Genomic DNA, 17,386 nt, shown 5'->3' with positions numbered 1-17,386 from the left:
AGAACATAAATACTAATCAATTATCATTCTATTTATATAGCATTCTCTGACATCTCTCTTGAACTGACCCTCTTATCCCAATTATACCCATCACCTAGGGGTCTTCCAACAGGTATAAACCAAAGTAATGGATTTTTGCCAAAATAAAAATAAAAGTTATACCAAAATCCTAAATTATAAATAGTTAAATCGGTATGCTATAACTTAGATTTAATTCTTACATATTTTCTTTTAGTTGTAGCTTCGATTTCTAAAATCATCTAATCAAGTGTGCAAATGTTAATGGCAATCAATTTGAAATTATTCCAAAAAAAATAATATAAGCCAAAGCCATTTAGGAATTGTGAGAATGTCAATAAAAATATGAATCCAGCCTTGACTTTATTAAAATCCAATGAATCATAGACCCAAATCCTATTCCAAAGGGCATATATGTTAGTTATTCCAAGCAAAGTGGCTTAAAACATACCAACAGAACCCCAGAATAAAATAAGTAGGAAAAACTTCCTGTTGTATAGACCTATGCAATTAGCTGTCCAAACACAATGATGATCCATATTTAATACACATCTTTTACATTTAGAACAATGGTGAGATCTTTCAGGTCTCTTTATTCTGCACTACAAACAATAATCTCTTTGCCTTGTTTCATCATAATCTACTAATGTATGTTTAGGAATAAATCCTGGATCAATTGTCCATGTTCTATATAGTGCCCAGAATAACATCATAATGCTAAATGTACCTATACATACATATATCCATTCTATAGGGGTTTCTAATGATGAATAATATTCTTAAATACATCGTGAAACTTATATAAAAACAAAGTAAATAAATGTAAAGTATATGAATAGTACTAAACAGGCTAGAATTATTGGAAAGTATTTCTTAAATACCTCAGGCATCGCTTCGGCAATCATTATTATTTAAATATATATTTATATGAATATAAATTTAATAAATATATAATGCATAGGATCTAAAAATGAAAATGTTAACCGTCATAGTCTATCTAGGAATCATGCTTTCTTAAAATAGAGCTAACTTAAGTTATAGCAAACTATTTGTTCTATAGAAGAAGAAATGCATGAAACTGGTCTCTAATCTAATAGTAGAATTAAAATGGTGGTATGAATAAAAGTAAATAATTATGAATAAATCCATATATGTATTTGCTAATATTTTTTTTAATTAATATATATTTTATTTAAATGTCTAATAATGAATAGGCAAAGAGAAGAAGATCTAGAAGGGGAGAATTACAAGGTGACTTTAAATGTACATATGATGGATGTGGAAAGGAATATTTAAGTTATCCAGCTTTATACACTCACATCAAATCAAAACATGGATAGGAATATATTAAAGGAATGTAGAGACCCTAAGGGTAGGGAAGCAGAGGAAGACCTAGAAGAGATGAAGTAAGATTCAATAATATCTAGTTAAACACTCATCAAGCTATAGAATAACCACCTTTTTTTTTAAAAGTTTAAATAGAGGCTAAGCAATCGATAGATGATTTTTTACTTGATTTGGTTGGAGATAAATATAAATAAATTCTTTAAGCAGAAGCAGATATGATTTAAAAGTATAAATAAAATATGAGTCTATTAGCAATGATTTATAAAATAAGATTAAATTAGTATTTGATTTTATTGAAAGTAAATTAAGCAATAGAAATGAAGATGATCCTTTTATGACTACATTTGCTTAGGTTTTATTTAGAAATGAATACAATTGTGAGACTGAAAATGATCTTATTAAAATAGGATGCGATGAAACTATTTGTCTCTTCATTAAAGAATTATCTTACACACTTAATTTAAGATTTTTATAAGAAACAGCCTATTTCTTATTGAGCTTTCGAAATTATATATTTAACAATCATAATATCAATTCAAATTCATCTCCATTGTAATTTGGAGATTTAATGAACCATTTTATGTAAGAAAAGATTACTTATTTTAATGATAATATTTTAGAATAATTTTATTAAGAACTTCAAGATTAAGATAAGTATTATTTTATTTTTATCAAAGAACATTTTTAAAATTAGATAAAAGTGAGAAATTGTAAATCAAAATAGGCCTTCATTTTTGCACTTGGTTATTCCATTCTAGATATAATCGCTAAAATGTGTAATTTAATGAACTAAGAAATTAAATTTTAGTTTCTTTATTCTGATAATTATAGTTTATAAATTCAACTTAAATTTTTCATTTATAATAAATAAATAACACAAACTTCCTTTTATTTTCATCAAGAAACTACATATATACTATTATATATTTCTGCAAATATTTTATCTTAACTTTATTCTTTAAATTTTTTCATTCCAAACATTCGTAAATAAACCATTTTTCTTTAGCAACTAAGATTTTCTTTAAAAATGTTTAAGTGAAAAACATAAATAAATAGTGAGAAAAATTCTAAAATAAAATAATTAAATTTACTTAACGATTACACAATGGCTTCAATAACATAACTAGATGATGAATATAGAATGTACTTCGAATAGATAATGGCAATGCTAGATTAACTTACATAAATAAGTTTGGAATTTGTTAGCTCTAAATTGACTTTTCTTGAGAAATATTCATAAACCTTAAAAGATTCTTAAATAGATGCAAGACAACACAGAAATAATCAAATAAAACATTTAGTTGATTATGTGAAAATGCATCGTAAATCTAAGACTCGATCTGTAATTCACATTCCTGCTAGCAGAACCTTTCATTTCCATCACAAATCACTTGATATTCAGGACACTTGTATCGAGGATAATGTACTAGTAATGCCAAACTCATGTATAAATTAAAAGAGTATGAGTGATTCAAAGTCAATACATACTAAAACTATCAAAAATATATTATAAAAGATGGTTTAATAGAAATGTTCGCCTTCAAAGTAAGTCAATGATCCAGTCCTTAATTTATTATAAAATGCTATGAGTTTGTTAGAGACTCATCAATAGTTCTATTAGGTTGAATTTAACAAATTGAATAAAGATTATGAAGAAATTCTCTAAGAAAATCCATAATTTTAGGCTAAAAAAAGCTTATAAAATAAATCCAGCAAAATCAAATAAAACTTGAACTCTCTTATTGAAACTTAAAAATCATTCAAGTCCTATTTGAATTCAATAATGTGAATAAATGACTAAATAATAATTTATTTATATTTATCACTTTTTTTTTGCACCTCCACCTTTGCCTTTCTTTTTACCAAGTAGTTTAGCTTGTTTCATTAAATTGTGCACAGTTTTTTCTTTCAATTTTGCCTCCTTCTCCAACTCCTCTTTCCAGTGTTACTCCAACTCCAGTCTTCTGGCATTCATTCTAGAAATTAAAAATGAAAATACCTTTATTCAATACCCTCTTAAGCTGTAATAGCCTTTTCCTTATCTTGCATTTGAATAGTGGAAGTTTAATCTTCATTTCTAATTCTTTGCCTTTCTTGGAATTCTCTGTAACGCTCATCATCGTATATCTTTTTATTTCTAATCAAATATTCTTAGCACTTTCTAACATCATTTAGATTCATCTTTGGATTTTCAGTGATATCTAAACAAATCAAACTTGTGTTATCTCTTAAAGCATTGGCCAGAGCTTCACCGCATTTTTCATCGAGTTTGCAGTTACATAGATTTAATTACAAGAGAGTATCATTTTTTTCAAGAGCTTCACATATAGCATATATTCCACTATAATCGTAAGTGTTCCTATCTTTGTCGTGATTAGTTAAATTATTGCTTTCTAAATCAATAACACGAATAGATTTATTGAATTCTAATAATTTTGAAATGGCAACTAAAGTCTTTGGCCCAAGATTGTTCCCTTCCAGTTCTAATCTAATATAGATTATGAGATCAACCTTTCTAAGACCATATTCTTTTCTAAACTCGCCGCTATCTCTTATCCTTCTTCATCAGCTATACGTTTCCTACTCATTGATAATCCTTTTAATGTATTATTATTTTCTGTAACCTTCACTAAAACTCTAATTTAAGTTGGTCTCAGATCTAATCCTGAAATAGTGTAATCTAATTTAGAATCTCCAGTAGCCAGATCAATCATCATATTACCATACTCACCCTTTAATGTATTCATCTATTATATTTCTTCTTAACTTCTTTTTTCTTCTTCTTTTTTTCGATCTTCCTCCTATTTCTTAATTCTTTCTTATTCAATCAAATATTATTAGAATTTCTTTTGCTTCTCTGCTTACTCTTTTTGTTGTGTCTCTTACTAGATAATTATATAAATTCTAATCTTACTTCTCTTTTCTTCTTCTGCTCCTCTTCCAATTACTTCTATCTCCTCTCAAGAGTTCTCTTAGTATTGGGCAAGATCTCCGTAATTATTGATTTGTGAGTCTAGTCCATTTTAAATAAATATTAAAATTATTAAAAATTTAAGAAACTGTTAAATCAAATATGATATTCCCCCAATATTCCCTTGATAAAAAATGACAATATCTTGAAGATCTCAACATAACTATTTCCAAACTATATTTCCCAAAATTTATAAATCAATAGCATACAACTATTTATATATAAGTAATATACTTTAAACTAGTAAATGATCCCATACACATAAGTCAATTAAGTATTGGAAAGATTAAGTCAGAATAGTATGAAATATTAATAAAGAAGTAGCACAATAAGGAACTTCCTAGAAAATATTTGAGTATTACTATTTTACATTCTCCAATATATCATATACTATTAACCCTAATATTTGAAAAAATATAATATAAAAGTAATCTAGCCTTGGGTTATGTTTAAAAACAACTGAATTTATATGAGTTATATGATATATTGCAATAAAAACAGATTTTTATCTTTGAGTTAAGAGATAAATAATAAATAGATTTTTTAAAGATATATATATGTTTCTATTTAACATTACCAGAATTAAATGTAAGATAACAACTATAGATTGATTCTCAGAATATTATGATGATATTCTTTGATCCTGCCAATCAGATAAATAAGGTTAAGGCCTTAGGAAATTGATTTTTCATTTATTAAATTATGCAACATCAGTATTAATTATTTAAATATATACATCATGATTTTCAATTCCGAAATCTCAGGTGAATAGCAACATACAACATCCCCTGTTGTAACAGGAGGTAGTGTTATTGCATTGGTTTACAATGGAGGAGTAATTGTTGGGACAGATACTCTTTGTAGTTATGGAAGTATGGCTGCATTCAAGTATGAAATGAGAATAATGATTTTAGAAATGTAAAAAAGATTGCATAAATATCCAAAAACACAATTTATGCATCCAGTGGTGAATTTTCTGATTTCTAACAAGTGGTGAAGGAATTAGCAAAAATTGATAGATCAGCCTTATAATACGATGATGGTGTTCATCCTTCACCTAAAGATTATGGAAATTTCTTAGCAAGATTGTCCTATAAAAAAAGATGCAAAATTAACCCATTATATTTACAGAATGTCATAGCTGTATTAATTACTCAAAAATTTAGGGATTTCATAATGGGGAAAGATACTTATCACTCGTGGATATCTATGGTACATATTTAGAATCAAACTTCATTACAACTGGATTCGCAAGCTACTTCTGTAAAGCCATCATTAGTAATTATTGGAATGAAAATTGTACTCTTGATTAGGCCAAATAAGTAATTAGAGAATGCTTTAAAGTACTATTTGATTCTATTGATAGGTCTTATTCTGCAGGGATTGCAGAGCTCATGATGTAATTCAATTGGCATATGTTGATGCATAAGGTGCTCACATTGAGGAGCCTGAAAGAGTGGAAACCAAATGGGACTTTAATGGATTCAAATCAAGGGCTAATGAGAAATTACACACATAATGAACATTATTATTATATGATTTTTAATATTCACTCCTCTCATGGGTCTGCTACTTATGGTCTAGTAGAAATAAAGCTTTCTCTGCCAGTGGGTTACCAATCCATTGCTTCATACCAAAATGTACGCAATTTCATGTCTCTACATCTAATAAAGCGCTCAAATCTGCTTGATCTCCAAAAGAATTTATCGATTCTTTCATGTGAGTGATAAAGAATGTCGTATAAGCAAACTGGCAACAAGGTTCCAAGGGTTGTAAGCACCATACAAACTGGAGCTATTTTGAGAACTGTTCTTAAGGGTATTGGATATGAACTATTAGGCACAGGCATTATTGTTAATAATTATAATTAATATTGTTTTATAATGATATTTATTAAATATTATTCACATACCTAATAAATTAATAGAATCTGTATTTATGTACTATTATAATACTATATATAGTGTAATAAGTATGGTATCTTGAAATTATCTACAAAGATTAAAAGGGAATAGATTTAAGTGAGGCTATATCTATATATTTATATATTTATATAAAAAGATTAAAATTATTAAATTTACATTATAGAATAGTAATCATTTTTTTGTCTTTTAAGCTTTCCAAATTAATTCCTAACTAGTCTCATATTATTTATCTAAGAGATCAATGTCTAAACAACGTTTACTCAACTATTTCTTGCAATTTTACTCACTGTAACTTTTAGCTCTTTAATTTGAAATCTAATTATTTAATATAACTTACTTGATTCATAATTTCAAATTACTATTTAAATGGAAGGTTAGTAGTTGATGTGGGAACTTATTTAACATTTTTAGTGCTTGCATTATTAAGGTTGTTTAAGAATGGGTTTTGTGAAGATGTTTGTTATTGAGCCTACTATTATTGATTGACCAAGTTGGTATTATTTGAAAGGACTTGAGTCTATTGATTGCCATAACAAGACTTTGAGGAAGACCTATTGTTGTCTGATTGCATAGGTTATTGTTGGAAATAATTAAGTGGTCTTTGACTATTTTGGGATGTTTTGGCAGTGCTGCATTGTTCATATTATCTATGAGATTAGGCAATGGAATCTGGTTTAGAAATGCATAGTTACATCTGAAATTATTTTCATACGGACTCATGCAGGGTGATTAGTTTTCTTCAACAACCGTTGATAATTGGGGTTAGTCTAGAATTCGTTTGGAATCAGGCCTGTTCATGGATAAGTGATGTTGATGATTCTCTTTGTTGGCTTTAATATCTTAGGAACGCATAACTTTGGCATTGAAAGCGAATTGTTTGTTTTCATAATTGTTCTTGGCACTTTGGGGTTGCTGCAATTCAAGTTGCTGATTCTTCTTCTATTTGTTTAAATCGACTGACATCTGCATAGATTTAGGCACAGATAGATACTGGTCTTCTCTATAAGGCTCTTCGAGTTCTTTGTTGATGCTTTCAAATGCTGAATCAAATGGGGTCCCTTGAAGTTGCATAATGGAAATCTAAGAGAGCGTGATTACATGATTACCTTCTTGGGGTTATTAAATATTTTAGAAAAGTTTTCTGGCTTGATTACTTCATCTGGTTCTGTTTTGTGGGGTCTTATGGGTGACAATTTTATTTGGTCTTTGGGCTGAGAATGCTTGTGTCTACGATGTTGAGTGGTTATTAACTATTGCAATAGTGATGCCTGAACAAATAGAGACTATGTGTTTACATTGTATTGATTCTGCTTATGGGTTTCAATTGTGATTTCCATCAGTTGACTGAAAATGGTCGTCCAACCTTAGAGAGTTTGCTTGATTTGATGGATATCTTAGGAGAGACAATCCAAGTTGAAGGAGTGGGCTTCCATTAAACCACTTTAGGGATGATCATACATTTGATTGTTAAAAATATAAATGTCGAATTAATAATCAGGTAATGAGAAATCCAAAAGCAAATCCCAAAAACTACAGACCATGGAATTGCATGGAAAAAACTATATATTATTGGATAAGTATTTTTATAATCCAGACGATGTAATTGGGGAGGGCGCATTCGGCAAAGTGTATCGAGGATTCAATTTCTAAGTGTAATTTTTGTCTAATTCCCTTTCAGACAGAATAAAGAAAACGACAAAGAATGTGCCATTAAGAAAATGGAACTTCCAGAGAATATGGCATTAATGAGTGATAGAGAGAAAATGACTTTGGATGCAGTTAGAAAAGAGATTTGCGCTTTAAAATTGCTTAAACACCCCAATATCGTAAAGCTGTATGATGTTAAGAAATTACAAAATGTTATTTATATGGTTATGGAACTCTGCAATGAAAAGGTACAGTATAAATAAATTCTTAATGATCTTAGTCTCTGTCTGAATTCATTAAGGAAAACAAAGAAATCACTGAGCCAGAGATTAGATACAAGTTTGGAGAAATCCTCAATGGATTTAAATACCTCAGGAGTAAATAAATCATCCATCGAGATGTCAAACCGGAGAACATACTTATTCGAAAAGGAGTCTTAAAAATAGCCGATTTTGGATTTGCAAAATAACACAACTCAAAGACTTAATTGCATTCTTATCTAGGAACCAGAGCTACTATTGCTCCCTAGGTTATTTTAGGTATTTACATTTTCAAATCCCTTTTAGGCGATTATACAGACAAATGCGACATTTGGAGTCTAGGAGCTACTCTCTATTTTATGTGTTTCAAGAAGTATCCATACAAGGAATTCTATGCGAGTGAAATTAAATTAATGGAACTAATGAAAAGAGACTTTATTGAGTTTCCAAAAAATGGTATGCAAGTTTCATAGCCTTTATAATAAATTATTGTATAGATGATGAGATATAAGGAGGAAGACAGAATAGATTGGAACGATTTATTTGCATGTCCTTTGTTTCAGAATAAATTATTAAAGGAAATGGGATTGAACATTTTTGAATATCATGAACCTTAAGATGATTCAGTAGATATCAATGAAGCCAAAATTGATGACTTTGATTTTGAAATGAATGATCATTCTGAATAAGAAATTGAAAGAATCCATGAAAATGCTAATGTTGTTATCGATTAAGCTGAAAAATAAAGAAAAAATGAAGAAATCTTCTCTAAATTGATTAGTAGACTTACTTTTGAAAAGGGAAAATGTATGTTCTTAAGACTACTATCTTAAAGAGTCAAAGAATATGAATTAGCCTTAGCTAATAAATTAATCTTTGAAAAAAGCAAAGTAGACATTTCAGATCATCTGAAATCACTAAGATTTGGATTAAATAAATTTGAACTTATTATCAGTAGAGGATTAGTGGAATGGATGGAAGTTAATAAAAACTTTAAATATTATTGTTGTTGGGATATTAATAATCCAATAGGAGTAAATGAAACGGATTGGGAAAATTTCCTAACTGAAGGATTAGATAGAGAAAAAATTAAAAAAGTACTTGAAAAAGAATTAAATATCACTTAACAATATGTTTACAGTGCATCATAAGATTAATTATAGTAATTTTAATAAATGAATGAAAAAGCATTTTAAAAATTGAATGTTAATAAAGAATTTATGAGTTCTAATTTCGAGTGCAATAAGAATTTTTTTAAAGTTCTCTATGATCTAAGTTTAGGGTTAGCTCGATTGCTCTTCCCAGAAATTGTTAAAATTAGAAATAATCTAGATTCACTTCATAAAGTTCTTCCAACGCTAGTTCTTGTTGATGATCTTTTCATCTTATTAACACTTGACTCAGTATTTTCACACACTGATTCTACTTTAGTGAATTACACAGCATTTTTTGAATTAAGGAAAAAAAACTATTCAGAGGATTAAGTCATGTACAAGACAATGTACTAAAGAGTGATGAGAGCATATGAAGTATTTTTTGAATGATTAAATTATTCATTCCCATATATATCTATACAATTATTATTTAGGCATTGTTATTAAAAGTCGAGAATAATTTAATGCTCATTTTAAATTATGCTTTTTGAAACAGTAACATTCCTTTTTTCCTTAGAATATATTTATGTCTCAAATTAATTATGTTTAATATTAATCATCTATATATTACATTCAATAATATTGTGACTCATCTTCCTCTTCTGATTCAGGCATGTCAAGATTTCTCTTTTATTTTTTTGGTTTTGGTACTCCTTCAGCAGTCACTCTTCTAAACACATTAAAATTTAGATTACTTTTTCTTTTTCTTCTTTTTTTCTTATTGTTACTCCTCTTAGCCTTCCACTTTTTATTCAACTTTTTAAGGTTAATCTACTTATTCAACTTCCTCATCATCTTCTGAATCGTCTTCTGCCTGGTGTTTTAATTATTCAATCAATTCACCCTCATTGACTTATTCGAATTATCTATCCTTGTGATTCCCCCATTTCCTGTTTTTTCCTCTAGCGTCTTTAGGCATTTATTAAATTTAATATATATATATATATTTATATCAGCGAACGGATCATTCATCACTTATGATAAGTAATGTATAATATTTCATCATTAGTAATAAGTTTATTATCAACACTGTGAGTTGAGATCAAAGGAATTATTTCTCAAAGTGTTTAGAGATATTTTATTTAAATAATTTAAATAAATTAATAAATAAATTTCATTCTCATCAAAGAATATCAATTGCTATTTATCAATCTTTCTTGTCTGAATAATTTCTAACAATTATCTCTAAAATTGATTTTATTAATTCTAAACATATGCCAAGAACTAATCCTAACATTATTAAACTGAAATATCTCAATTAATATCACTCAAACTAAGAATGAGATGTATTAGATTTGAAACTCTTCACAAAATTTAACCAAAACCAATTGAGTTCACAATTTTCACAAGATTTATTCATAAATCAAGCAAATAGATTGTAGTCAACTTTAGAGATGCAAAAATTAGTTTAATACGATTATAACTCCAAAATTTAAAGTTAGATTGAAATTATTCGAAGTATTTAACAAGATGTAAATTCTACACTATAATTATACTTAATGAAATTCTAGTAATACAAATGGTTATATATATAATATATTTTTGTTATGATGAGAATAATGATTTTTTTCATTTTGTGAAAATGCAAACTCAATAGAAATTCAAATTTTTTTTTAATGTATATGTTTTTATCAATTGAACAGATTATTCATCACAAAGAGTACAATAAAATTTTTTATCTTTATCAACATTTTTTTCTGCAAAGCACTTAAATGTACAAAAACTATTATTGCACTTAAACACCTATTTATTTTAGATTTTTATTTAATTTTCTAAAATATTTTCTACTTATTAGGATAGAAGCTAATCAAACAAGTTTCTATTCTCTAAACTTAGTAAATGTGTTTTTTTAATTCTTTCATTGCAAAAACATTGAGGAAAAATATTTATATTTCTTTTTACATTTTATTATAGCAAGTATGTCAATACTTATTAGTGATCTATAATGCATTAAATTGTTTCAGTTTAAATCTATTGATCCTATGTATTCTTAACTTTCTATTCCTAATTTTCATTATCTGTTAAAAAAGTACTGCTTATAGGAATTGGTGTTATATTTTGCTAAACAATTACTTAATTTTGCGCATCTTATTATTTTTTTGTACTTTCTGGTATTTGTAATTGTATTTAATTTTAATATATGTTTTCATATTTTGGAGGAAATTATTCTATTTCCTAAAGAATCTCCTTAATAGAATTAACTTTTATTTATAAATCATCTACATTTTTATTAAATTCGTCTTTCTTATCTTTTTCTAATGGTCTATGATCTACATTTTTCAATAAGGGATATTTCTTTAATTTATCCAAACAATCTTTTAAAACAACTGTTATTTCCTATAGGGTTTGATTATTATAATCTTCTTAGAATTATTCATATAAAATAAAATTTGGTTTTTTTTGATTATTCTCTGCATCCTTCAAGTTTGGGTCTTTAGAAATGATTTATGCTTTTTATTAATGCATTTTTTTCAATAAATTAATTAATAAACAAGCTTAGAAAAAAAACAAAAATCAAATATATTATAATGTATTTTTATTTGAAGAAAAGGTATCATAAGGTAAATGCAGAATACTATTTATAAGAAAAATCAATTACAAATATGAAAATGACTGGAAATTTGACTTGTAAAGTTATTAGTACATTTAAAAAAGCTATTAAGAGCCATTAAACTGCTTAAATTTCATTTAATCTAGATTTTGATCTACATCAATTAGAAAAAGTGTGAAAATTAATAATTAATTACATTAATTATATTATTATATATTATTATCAATGCAAGAAGATAAAAGCTTTGCAATCATAAAGAGAATGTAAGAAACTAATTATCAACCTCAAGATGGTGATTTAAAGGAGTTGTTGGCAGGAATTTAAGTAAATTTTTTAATTTATTTTTTTGAGAACCTAAGGCTAATTAATATAAACTTTGATGAAGAATAGTCAACGAATTAGTTTATTAATAACTTCAAAGCTTGTAGATAATGATAAACAATTTTATAGTGTATTGTTTACTATTGTAAAGTCATCTTAAAAATGGAAATAATACAAAGCTGACGTTTTAGTTATTAGTGTTATTCCAAGTCTTATATCATTAAATATACTGAATGGAGAGGAAATTGTATCTGTATTATTGTTAACTGTTTATAATGAATATTTGGATTTTATCAATTAAGAAAATTAAACTCATCTATCCTTAGACAGCCTGCCAATAATGAAAAATAAATATGAAAACATTTTTAATAATTCAAAAAAAAGAAAATAGTATTAAATCATAACTGAAATTACATAAACTAATTTATTGGAAATTCATTAAATGTTACTTGAGCTATTTTTAATTTACCTGAATTAAATGGACTAAGTGATCTTAAAATAAGCCATAAGGTTGGGATATATTTTTTGTGGATCATCATATACAAATTAAGAATTAAAAACTCTGGAATATCATGGTGTATAGGACTAGATCTTCAAAGTTCAAATGAGCGATCGATCTATGGAATTATTATTATTCATTGTCTCATCTATCAATATAAGGGATGAATCTATATTGCATGTTCATCATCTCATAAATTTAATAAGGAAAAAGGCTGCTAATGAATCAAGATTTAGCGTGGCAGGATTAGCACAATCAGTAAAAACTATAACGGATGATGTCTTTGAAGGAGTATTTTGAAGAGTATTTATTGAAATATTTAATGATAATTTATATTTTATATGAATGCGTTGTAATTAACATAAAGATACAAGTTTGAAGTTTAAATAATATGTCCAATTAATGTAGAATCTGAAGAGAGAAAGATCAATTAATTTATTTATATTTTAACACTAACTTTGAAATCACTTTTTGGATTTCTTTAATTTTTCGTATTACTCTCTAAGCTTTCTGTCATTTCTTTATAAGTTTTCTAAAATTTCTTTATTTGTTTAAGCCATAGGAATATCTCCTGCTTTCAAAGATTGTAAATCAGCTCTGTTCTTGTGATCACTTTCAAGTGGTTATTTATCCATCTTAATCTTGAATGGAACTACATATCTATAATCCCAATATCTCACATTATCAAAATTAATGAAACCTATGTATGTACCATAGACTGTTGAAACCTTTTATCCTTTGCATGTGATATCTGCTTAGAAGTAATCAGAAGTTCTAATTTCTTAATTTAAATTTACTTCTTTTTAACTTTTCCAATATCAATTATACACGATAATCCATTGGCTTTATCTTGGAATGTAATTTTGTTGATTGATTCCTATCTAAGTTAGCCAAAGAAGGTACCGCTATAGAGTTCATTAGGGAAATCAAAATCAATCTTTTACCCATCATTGAACTCTATTGATCGTCTTCCTTTATTAATAATCTAATATAGAATTTTTTTATACTGTCACAGAATTTAAGCCTGCTCTTCCTTCAACCAAATAATATCCATAGTATTTGTATTTCTTGTTTGGTCCATAAACTAAAAAGTAACTTACAGGTGGATGATGCATAATTTATTCACAATATACTTGTGTTCCATCATTATAGGATGCTTGTAAAGTTTCACCCAATATTGGATTAAGCTACATTTATTTGAAGATATACAGGTTTCAAAAATGTATTGGTCCAAAAAAATGAGGATAATGTTGCTGTGATAACTAATTTGAATCTTTCCAAAAAATCTGGAGTCATTGTTGCCTTTGTAATGTATAAGGGAAATATGGACGCTATGATAGTTTACTCATATTAATTACTTCCATGAACAGCAGTTTCCAAGGCAGTTTTAGGAATCATTACTCTAATAGGAAAACTAACTTTAGTAAGATTCAACGATCCTGATAAGATTTTCTTTCCTATTTATTTTACCATTTCCTTTCCAACACTTCTGGCCTTGCTAACTACTTTTTTGTCAGCACAGATTCGTCCTCCTTTTTCATATCCTTCAACATGACGAATTTCCTCATCATTTGGAAAGTTTTTTAAGTTGAGCACTAATTAAAGTATTTCATCTCCTGAGATATCATGATAACCAACATATTCCAATTTATCAGGATCAGCAATTCCTTCATTTTCCTTGTCCTATTCTTAAACTTATGCTATTGGATCAAATCCCTTTTCTTCCAACTCTTTATCCTCATTAGTAACAACTTAAGTATCATCCTTCAAATTTATTAAATATTTACTTCAACAAAATCACTCTCATCTTTTTCCTCTTATTATGGTTAATTAGTCTCAGGCTTCTTTTTTTTGAACCAACTAAGCATTTTTTAATGACAATTAATTTAAAATAAAAATTTATTAGTAATATGATAATAACATATTCAAATATTGGAAAAGTATAATTTTTTTACTATGTCAACACGCAGAGAATCTTTAAATTAAATTAAATTTTAGATACATAAAAATAGTTCAATAAAACATTTATATTTGATTCTAGTAGTAGCCATTATTCATGAATTTTAACTTGTGTAAAATTTCTAGTATATATTCCTAAAGATTTTGACGGCTATCAGGAATTTTGATAAAAGATGTCTTATTAAAATAATAAAGCCATTCAATTTCTCGTTTAGTTTTTAATTTCCATTTGCTAGCTCTTAATTATAATATGAATTCTCTTTATTTTAATTTTTTTTTTATCAGTATTAAATCCGAAATCAACTTTTCCATATTTTCAACTATTTTAGATAAATTAACCGAGGTACTAATCTCAGTAGACATATTAGAGCTATCAGATAATCTCGTTTTAATTTTATCCAGTTTTTCTATTGAATCTAATGAATCACAACATTCAATTATATCATTGTTGTTTAAAAATTATTTTATGTAATTCTACAATGATTGAGGAGATTCTTTTTATTCAAAAATATTGTTAGAGCTCTTGATTAAACTCTCTAATTATACTTAATCTTCAAATTCTTCACTAGAAGAAAAACGCCGTTGTATTTATTTAAGTTCTTCTACTATCATCTTAATATTGCTCCTAATAACATCGTATTCTATCTCCACCTCATAATACCATGAAGGGTAAAATATTTTCTGTTGAGCCAACTTATCAATTAATTAAGTATGGTAATTTTCGTTATCCAAATTTATATTTATCTTCATATTCTGCCAGTGTTTATCAGATAATAGTTTTTTATCATATTTAAAATTCTCTCTATGTCCAATCCAATGAACATTATCTTCATTTATATTTACATCCAATGCATATATTACATATTAATAAAATAGTGTTGAATCCTTTAACTAATTCAAATTTTAGAAGCTTACTTCTAAGATCTTTTAAATTCTATCGGTCAGCATCACTTAACACCAAAATCTCATCATATATCCAATCACCTTAAAATTCGGATATTAATTATTTTCATTCTTAAAAGAAAACTATTGTTAGTATATCTATTACATTTTATCAATTAATTATTCATATTGATTTGCATATCCGTACATTAGTCTTTAATAATACTAATAGCATTTGATATAAAATGAAATATTAGCCTAGTAATCTGTTTATGAATAATTTTCAAGGAATATTTCATTGAAGAAAAGGCAATAATGAAGGATCCTTTTAAAAATTTCAAAACATTCTCTTATGATTTTATCTTTTGGTATATTCAAAACTGCTAATTTAAAAAAGTCTACAACACCCCATTTCAAGCAAATTAAGGTTTGAAGATCTTCATTATCACTAATCTCTTATGTAATTTCATGAGATTTCACAAATTTTGGTAAAGCAATAGCTAATTGAAACCATGTAGATACAATTTTTGAAATCGAATCATTGTGAATTTAAACTAAAGGTTCCAACTAATAGTGTAATTCCTTAAAATCCTCATGATGCATAGGATGTTAATTGTTATTACAATTTTTTTATTACTTTTTTAATTTATTATCAGTTGATTTTAAATAGGATATGCAAAAAGCACATTGACTATCTAAATTATTAGATTATATTTATGCTTGATTTGATTCTTACTAAAAAAATATGTATTTTTTTTTTTCTTAATTTTACAGAGACACATCCTCTTGGACAACTGCTTTAATGTTCAAATTTTTATTTTCATACGTTCGATTTTATTCATCACCCTCTTATTCAGCATAGCACCAAAATATTTAATTCCCCATAGAAATGAATATAGAAAATTTATAGAATTATAATTATTATTTTAAGAGCCTCCAAATAATGACCAAGCAATCTATCAATGATTTATTTGATAAATATAAATAAGTTCTTTAAGCAGAAACTTACTTGGTTTAAAAGTATAAATCATGTATCAATCTTTTAGTAACGATTTATAAAATAGAAACTAAAATAAGCAAAAAAATGAAGATGCTACTTTTATAACTACATTCCACAAAGCTATTTATGAAAGTTATTAATGTAAATATTATTTAAATTTATTATTTATTAGAATATGAACAAATTTCTAATTTTAGCAGAGCTTATCCACTTTCTGTCTTTTGTGTTGCTTTATTATAAAATCAAGAAAACTCGAAGTTGCTTAGGGATATCATATAAAACCCAAGAGATATATTTGTTAGTATTTTTAACAAGATTTTGTGATCTGAATATACATTTTGAGACAATAGATTATGTGCTTAGATTATTTTACTTAACTTTGACAGTCCTTTTAATTTATACGATTAAATTTTAAAAGCCTTTTTGTTTGGTATTATATTAACTAATACATTAGACTTATCAAAAAGATTAGGATTAATCCTAATTCTTTGTATATATTTATCCTGCAGCTTGTCTCCTCACTTTAATTTTCCATACAGGCACATCCTTGTCTTAGATATGCTAATCATTTTCTATTTGGCTAGAAGCATTAGCAATTTTACCACAAATGAATTTAATGTAGAAAATTTAAGACGTGGAAAATTTAGCAGGATACTATGTCTTATGTTTAGGAGTTTATAGAGGTCTTTATGTGATAAGTTGGTATTGTAGAGTATTTCATGCTGGTTGGTGGTGCTCAACGACCATTTTTGGAGGAACATTAGCTGTTCTTGTTTATTCAGATTTCGTTTATTTATTTTTTAAGAATAGAGGCGCGTTTAAAGTTTTTGTTTGATTTATGAATTTGTAAAA

General features: G+C 26.9%; 11 protein-coding genes across 11 annotated transcripts, besides 1 other annotated feature; 5 read left to right on the top strand and 6 right to left on the bottom strand. All coding sequences in view use genetic code 6, as the record gives it.

Moving 5' to 3' along the window:
- Positions 1-23: 23 nt before the first annotated feature.
- PTMB.136 (DHHC-type Zn-finger containing protein) lies at positions 24-731 on the bottom strand. The annotated part of the gene is made up of 2 exons (XM_001346925.1): positions 24-197; positions 222-731. 2 exons carry the CDS (start codon positions 729-731, stop codon positions 24-26), a joined length of 684 nt encoding a protein of 227 aa, XP_001346961.1.
- A 493-nt stretch (positions 732-1,224) lies between these two features.
- Positions 1,225-2,258: a sequence feature (inverted repeat).
- Positions 2,259-2,470: 212 nt separating this feature from the next.
- PTMB.135c (hypothetical protein) lies at positions 2,471-3,154 on the top strand. Its single annotated transcript, XM_001346924.1, has 1 exon — positions 2,471-3,154. The coding sequence occupies one exon, from the start codon at positions 2,471-2,473 to the stop codon at positions 3,152-3,154; it is 684 nt and encodes a 227-aa protein (XP_001346960.1).
- Positions 3,155-3,187: 33 nt separating this feature from the next.
- On the bottom strand, positions 3,188-4,387 carry PTMB.134 (hypothetical protein). Its single annotated transcript, XM_001346923.1, has 4 exons — positions 3,188-3,341; positions 3,365-3,853; positions 3,877-4,250; positions 4,280-4,387. The coding sequence occupies 4 exons, from the start codon at positions 4,385-4,387 to the stop codon at positions 3,188-3,190; spliced, it is 1,125 nt and encodes a 374-aa protein (XP_001346959.1).
- A 688-nt stretch (positions 4,388-5,075) lies between these two features.
- On the top strand, positions 5,076-5,858 carry PTMB.133c (Proteasome subunit). The annotated part of the gene is made up of 4 exons (XM_001346922.1): positions 5,076-5,224; positions 5,251-5,479; positions 5,503-5,679; positions 5,703-5,858. The coding sequence occupies 4 exons, from the start codon at positions 5,076-5,078 to the stop codon at positions 5,856-5,858; spliced, it is 711 nt and encodes a 236-aa protein (XP_001346958.1).
- Positions 5,859-6,432: 574 nt separating this feature from the next.
- On the bottom strand, positions 6,433-7,721 carry PTMB.132 (hypothetical protein). Its single annotated transcript, XM_001346921.1, has 4 exons — positions 6,433-6,576; positions 6,599-6,930; positions 6,954-7,341; positions 7,368-7,721. 4 exons carry the CDS (start codon positions 7,719-7,721, stop codon positions 6,433-6,435), a joined length of 1,218 nt encoding a protein of 405 aa, XP_001346957.1.
- A 19-nt stretch (positions 7,722-7,740) lies between these two features.
- On the top strand, positions 7,741-9,712 carry PTMB.131c (Protein kinase). Its single annotated transcript, XM_001346920.1, has 4 exons — positions 7,741-7,913; positions 7,940-8,156; positions 8,189-8,447; positions 8,475-9,712. The coding sequence occupies 4 exons, from the start codon at positions 7,741-7,743 to the stop codon at positions 9,710-9,712; spliced, it is 1,887 nt and encodes a 628-aa protein (XP_001346956.1).
- A 1,200-nt stretch (positions 9,713-10,912) lies between these two features.
- PTMB.130 (hypothetical protein) lies at positions 10,913-11,788 on the bottom strand. The annotated part of the gene is made up of 1 exon (XM_001346919.1): positions 10,913-11,788. The coding sequence occupies one exon, from the start codon at positions 11,786-11,788 to the stop codon at positions 10,913-10,915; it is 876 nt and encodes a 291-aa protein (XP_001346955.1).
- A 464-nt stretch (positions 11,789-12,252) lies between these two features.
- On the top strand, positions 12,253-12,993 carry PTMB.129c (hypothetical protein). Its single annotated transcript, XM_001346918.1, has 1 exon — positions 12,253-12,993. One exon carries the CDS (start codon positions 12,253-12,255, stop codon positions 12,991-12,993), a length of 741 nt encoding a protein of 246 aa, XP_001346954.1.
- Positions 12,994-13,157: 164 nt separating this feature from the next.
- Positions 13,158-14,561, bottom strand: PTMB.128 (Oxysterol binding protein). The annotated part of the gene is made up of 6 exons (XM_001346917.1): positions 13,158-13,467; positions 13,491-13,678; positions 13,701-13,880; positions 13,903-14,024; positions 14,052-14,457; positions 14,481-14,561. 6 exons carry the CDS (start codon positions 14,559-14,561, stop codon positions 13,158-13,160), a joined length of 1,287 nt encoding a protein of 428 aa, XP_001346953.1.
- A 145-nt stretch (positions 14,562-14,706) lies between these two features.
- Positions 14,707-16,419, bottom strand: PTMB.127 (hypothetical protein). The annotated part of the gene is made up of 1 exon (XM_001346916.1): positions 14,707-16,419. The coding sequence occupies one exon, from the start codon at positions 16,417-16,419 to the stop codon at positions 14,707-14,709; it is 1,713 nt and encodes a 570-aa protein (XP_001346952.1).
- Positions 16,420-16,709: 290 nt separating this feature from the next.
- Positions 16,710-17,369, top strand: PTMB.126c (ER retention receptor). Its single annotated transcript, XM_001346915.1, has 2 exons — positions 16,710-16,964; positions 16,989-17,369. 2 exons carry the CDS (start codon positions 16,710-16,712, stop codon positions 17,367-17,369), a joined length of 636 nt encoding a protein of 211 aa, XP_001346951.1.
- The last annotated feature ends 17 nt before the right edge of the window (positions 17,370-17,386 follow it).

The sequence above is a fragment of the Paramecium tetraurelia genome, assembly GCF_000141845.1.
Source record: "Paramecium tetraurelia macronuclear, complete genome".
In the NCBI taxonomy this organism is placed as follows: Eukaryota; Ciliophora; class Oligohymenophorea; order Peniculida; family Parameciidae; genus Paramecium; species Paramecium tetraurelia.
The sequence above is the reverse complement of the archived record's forward strand: the minus strand, read 5'-3'. Positions and strand labels throughout refer to the sequence as shown.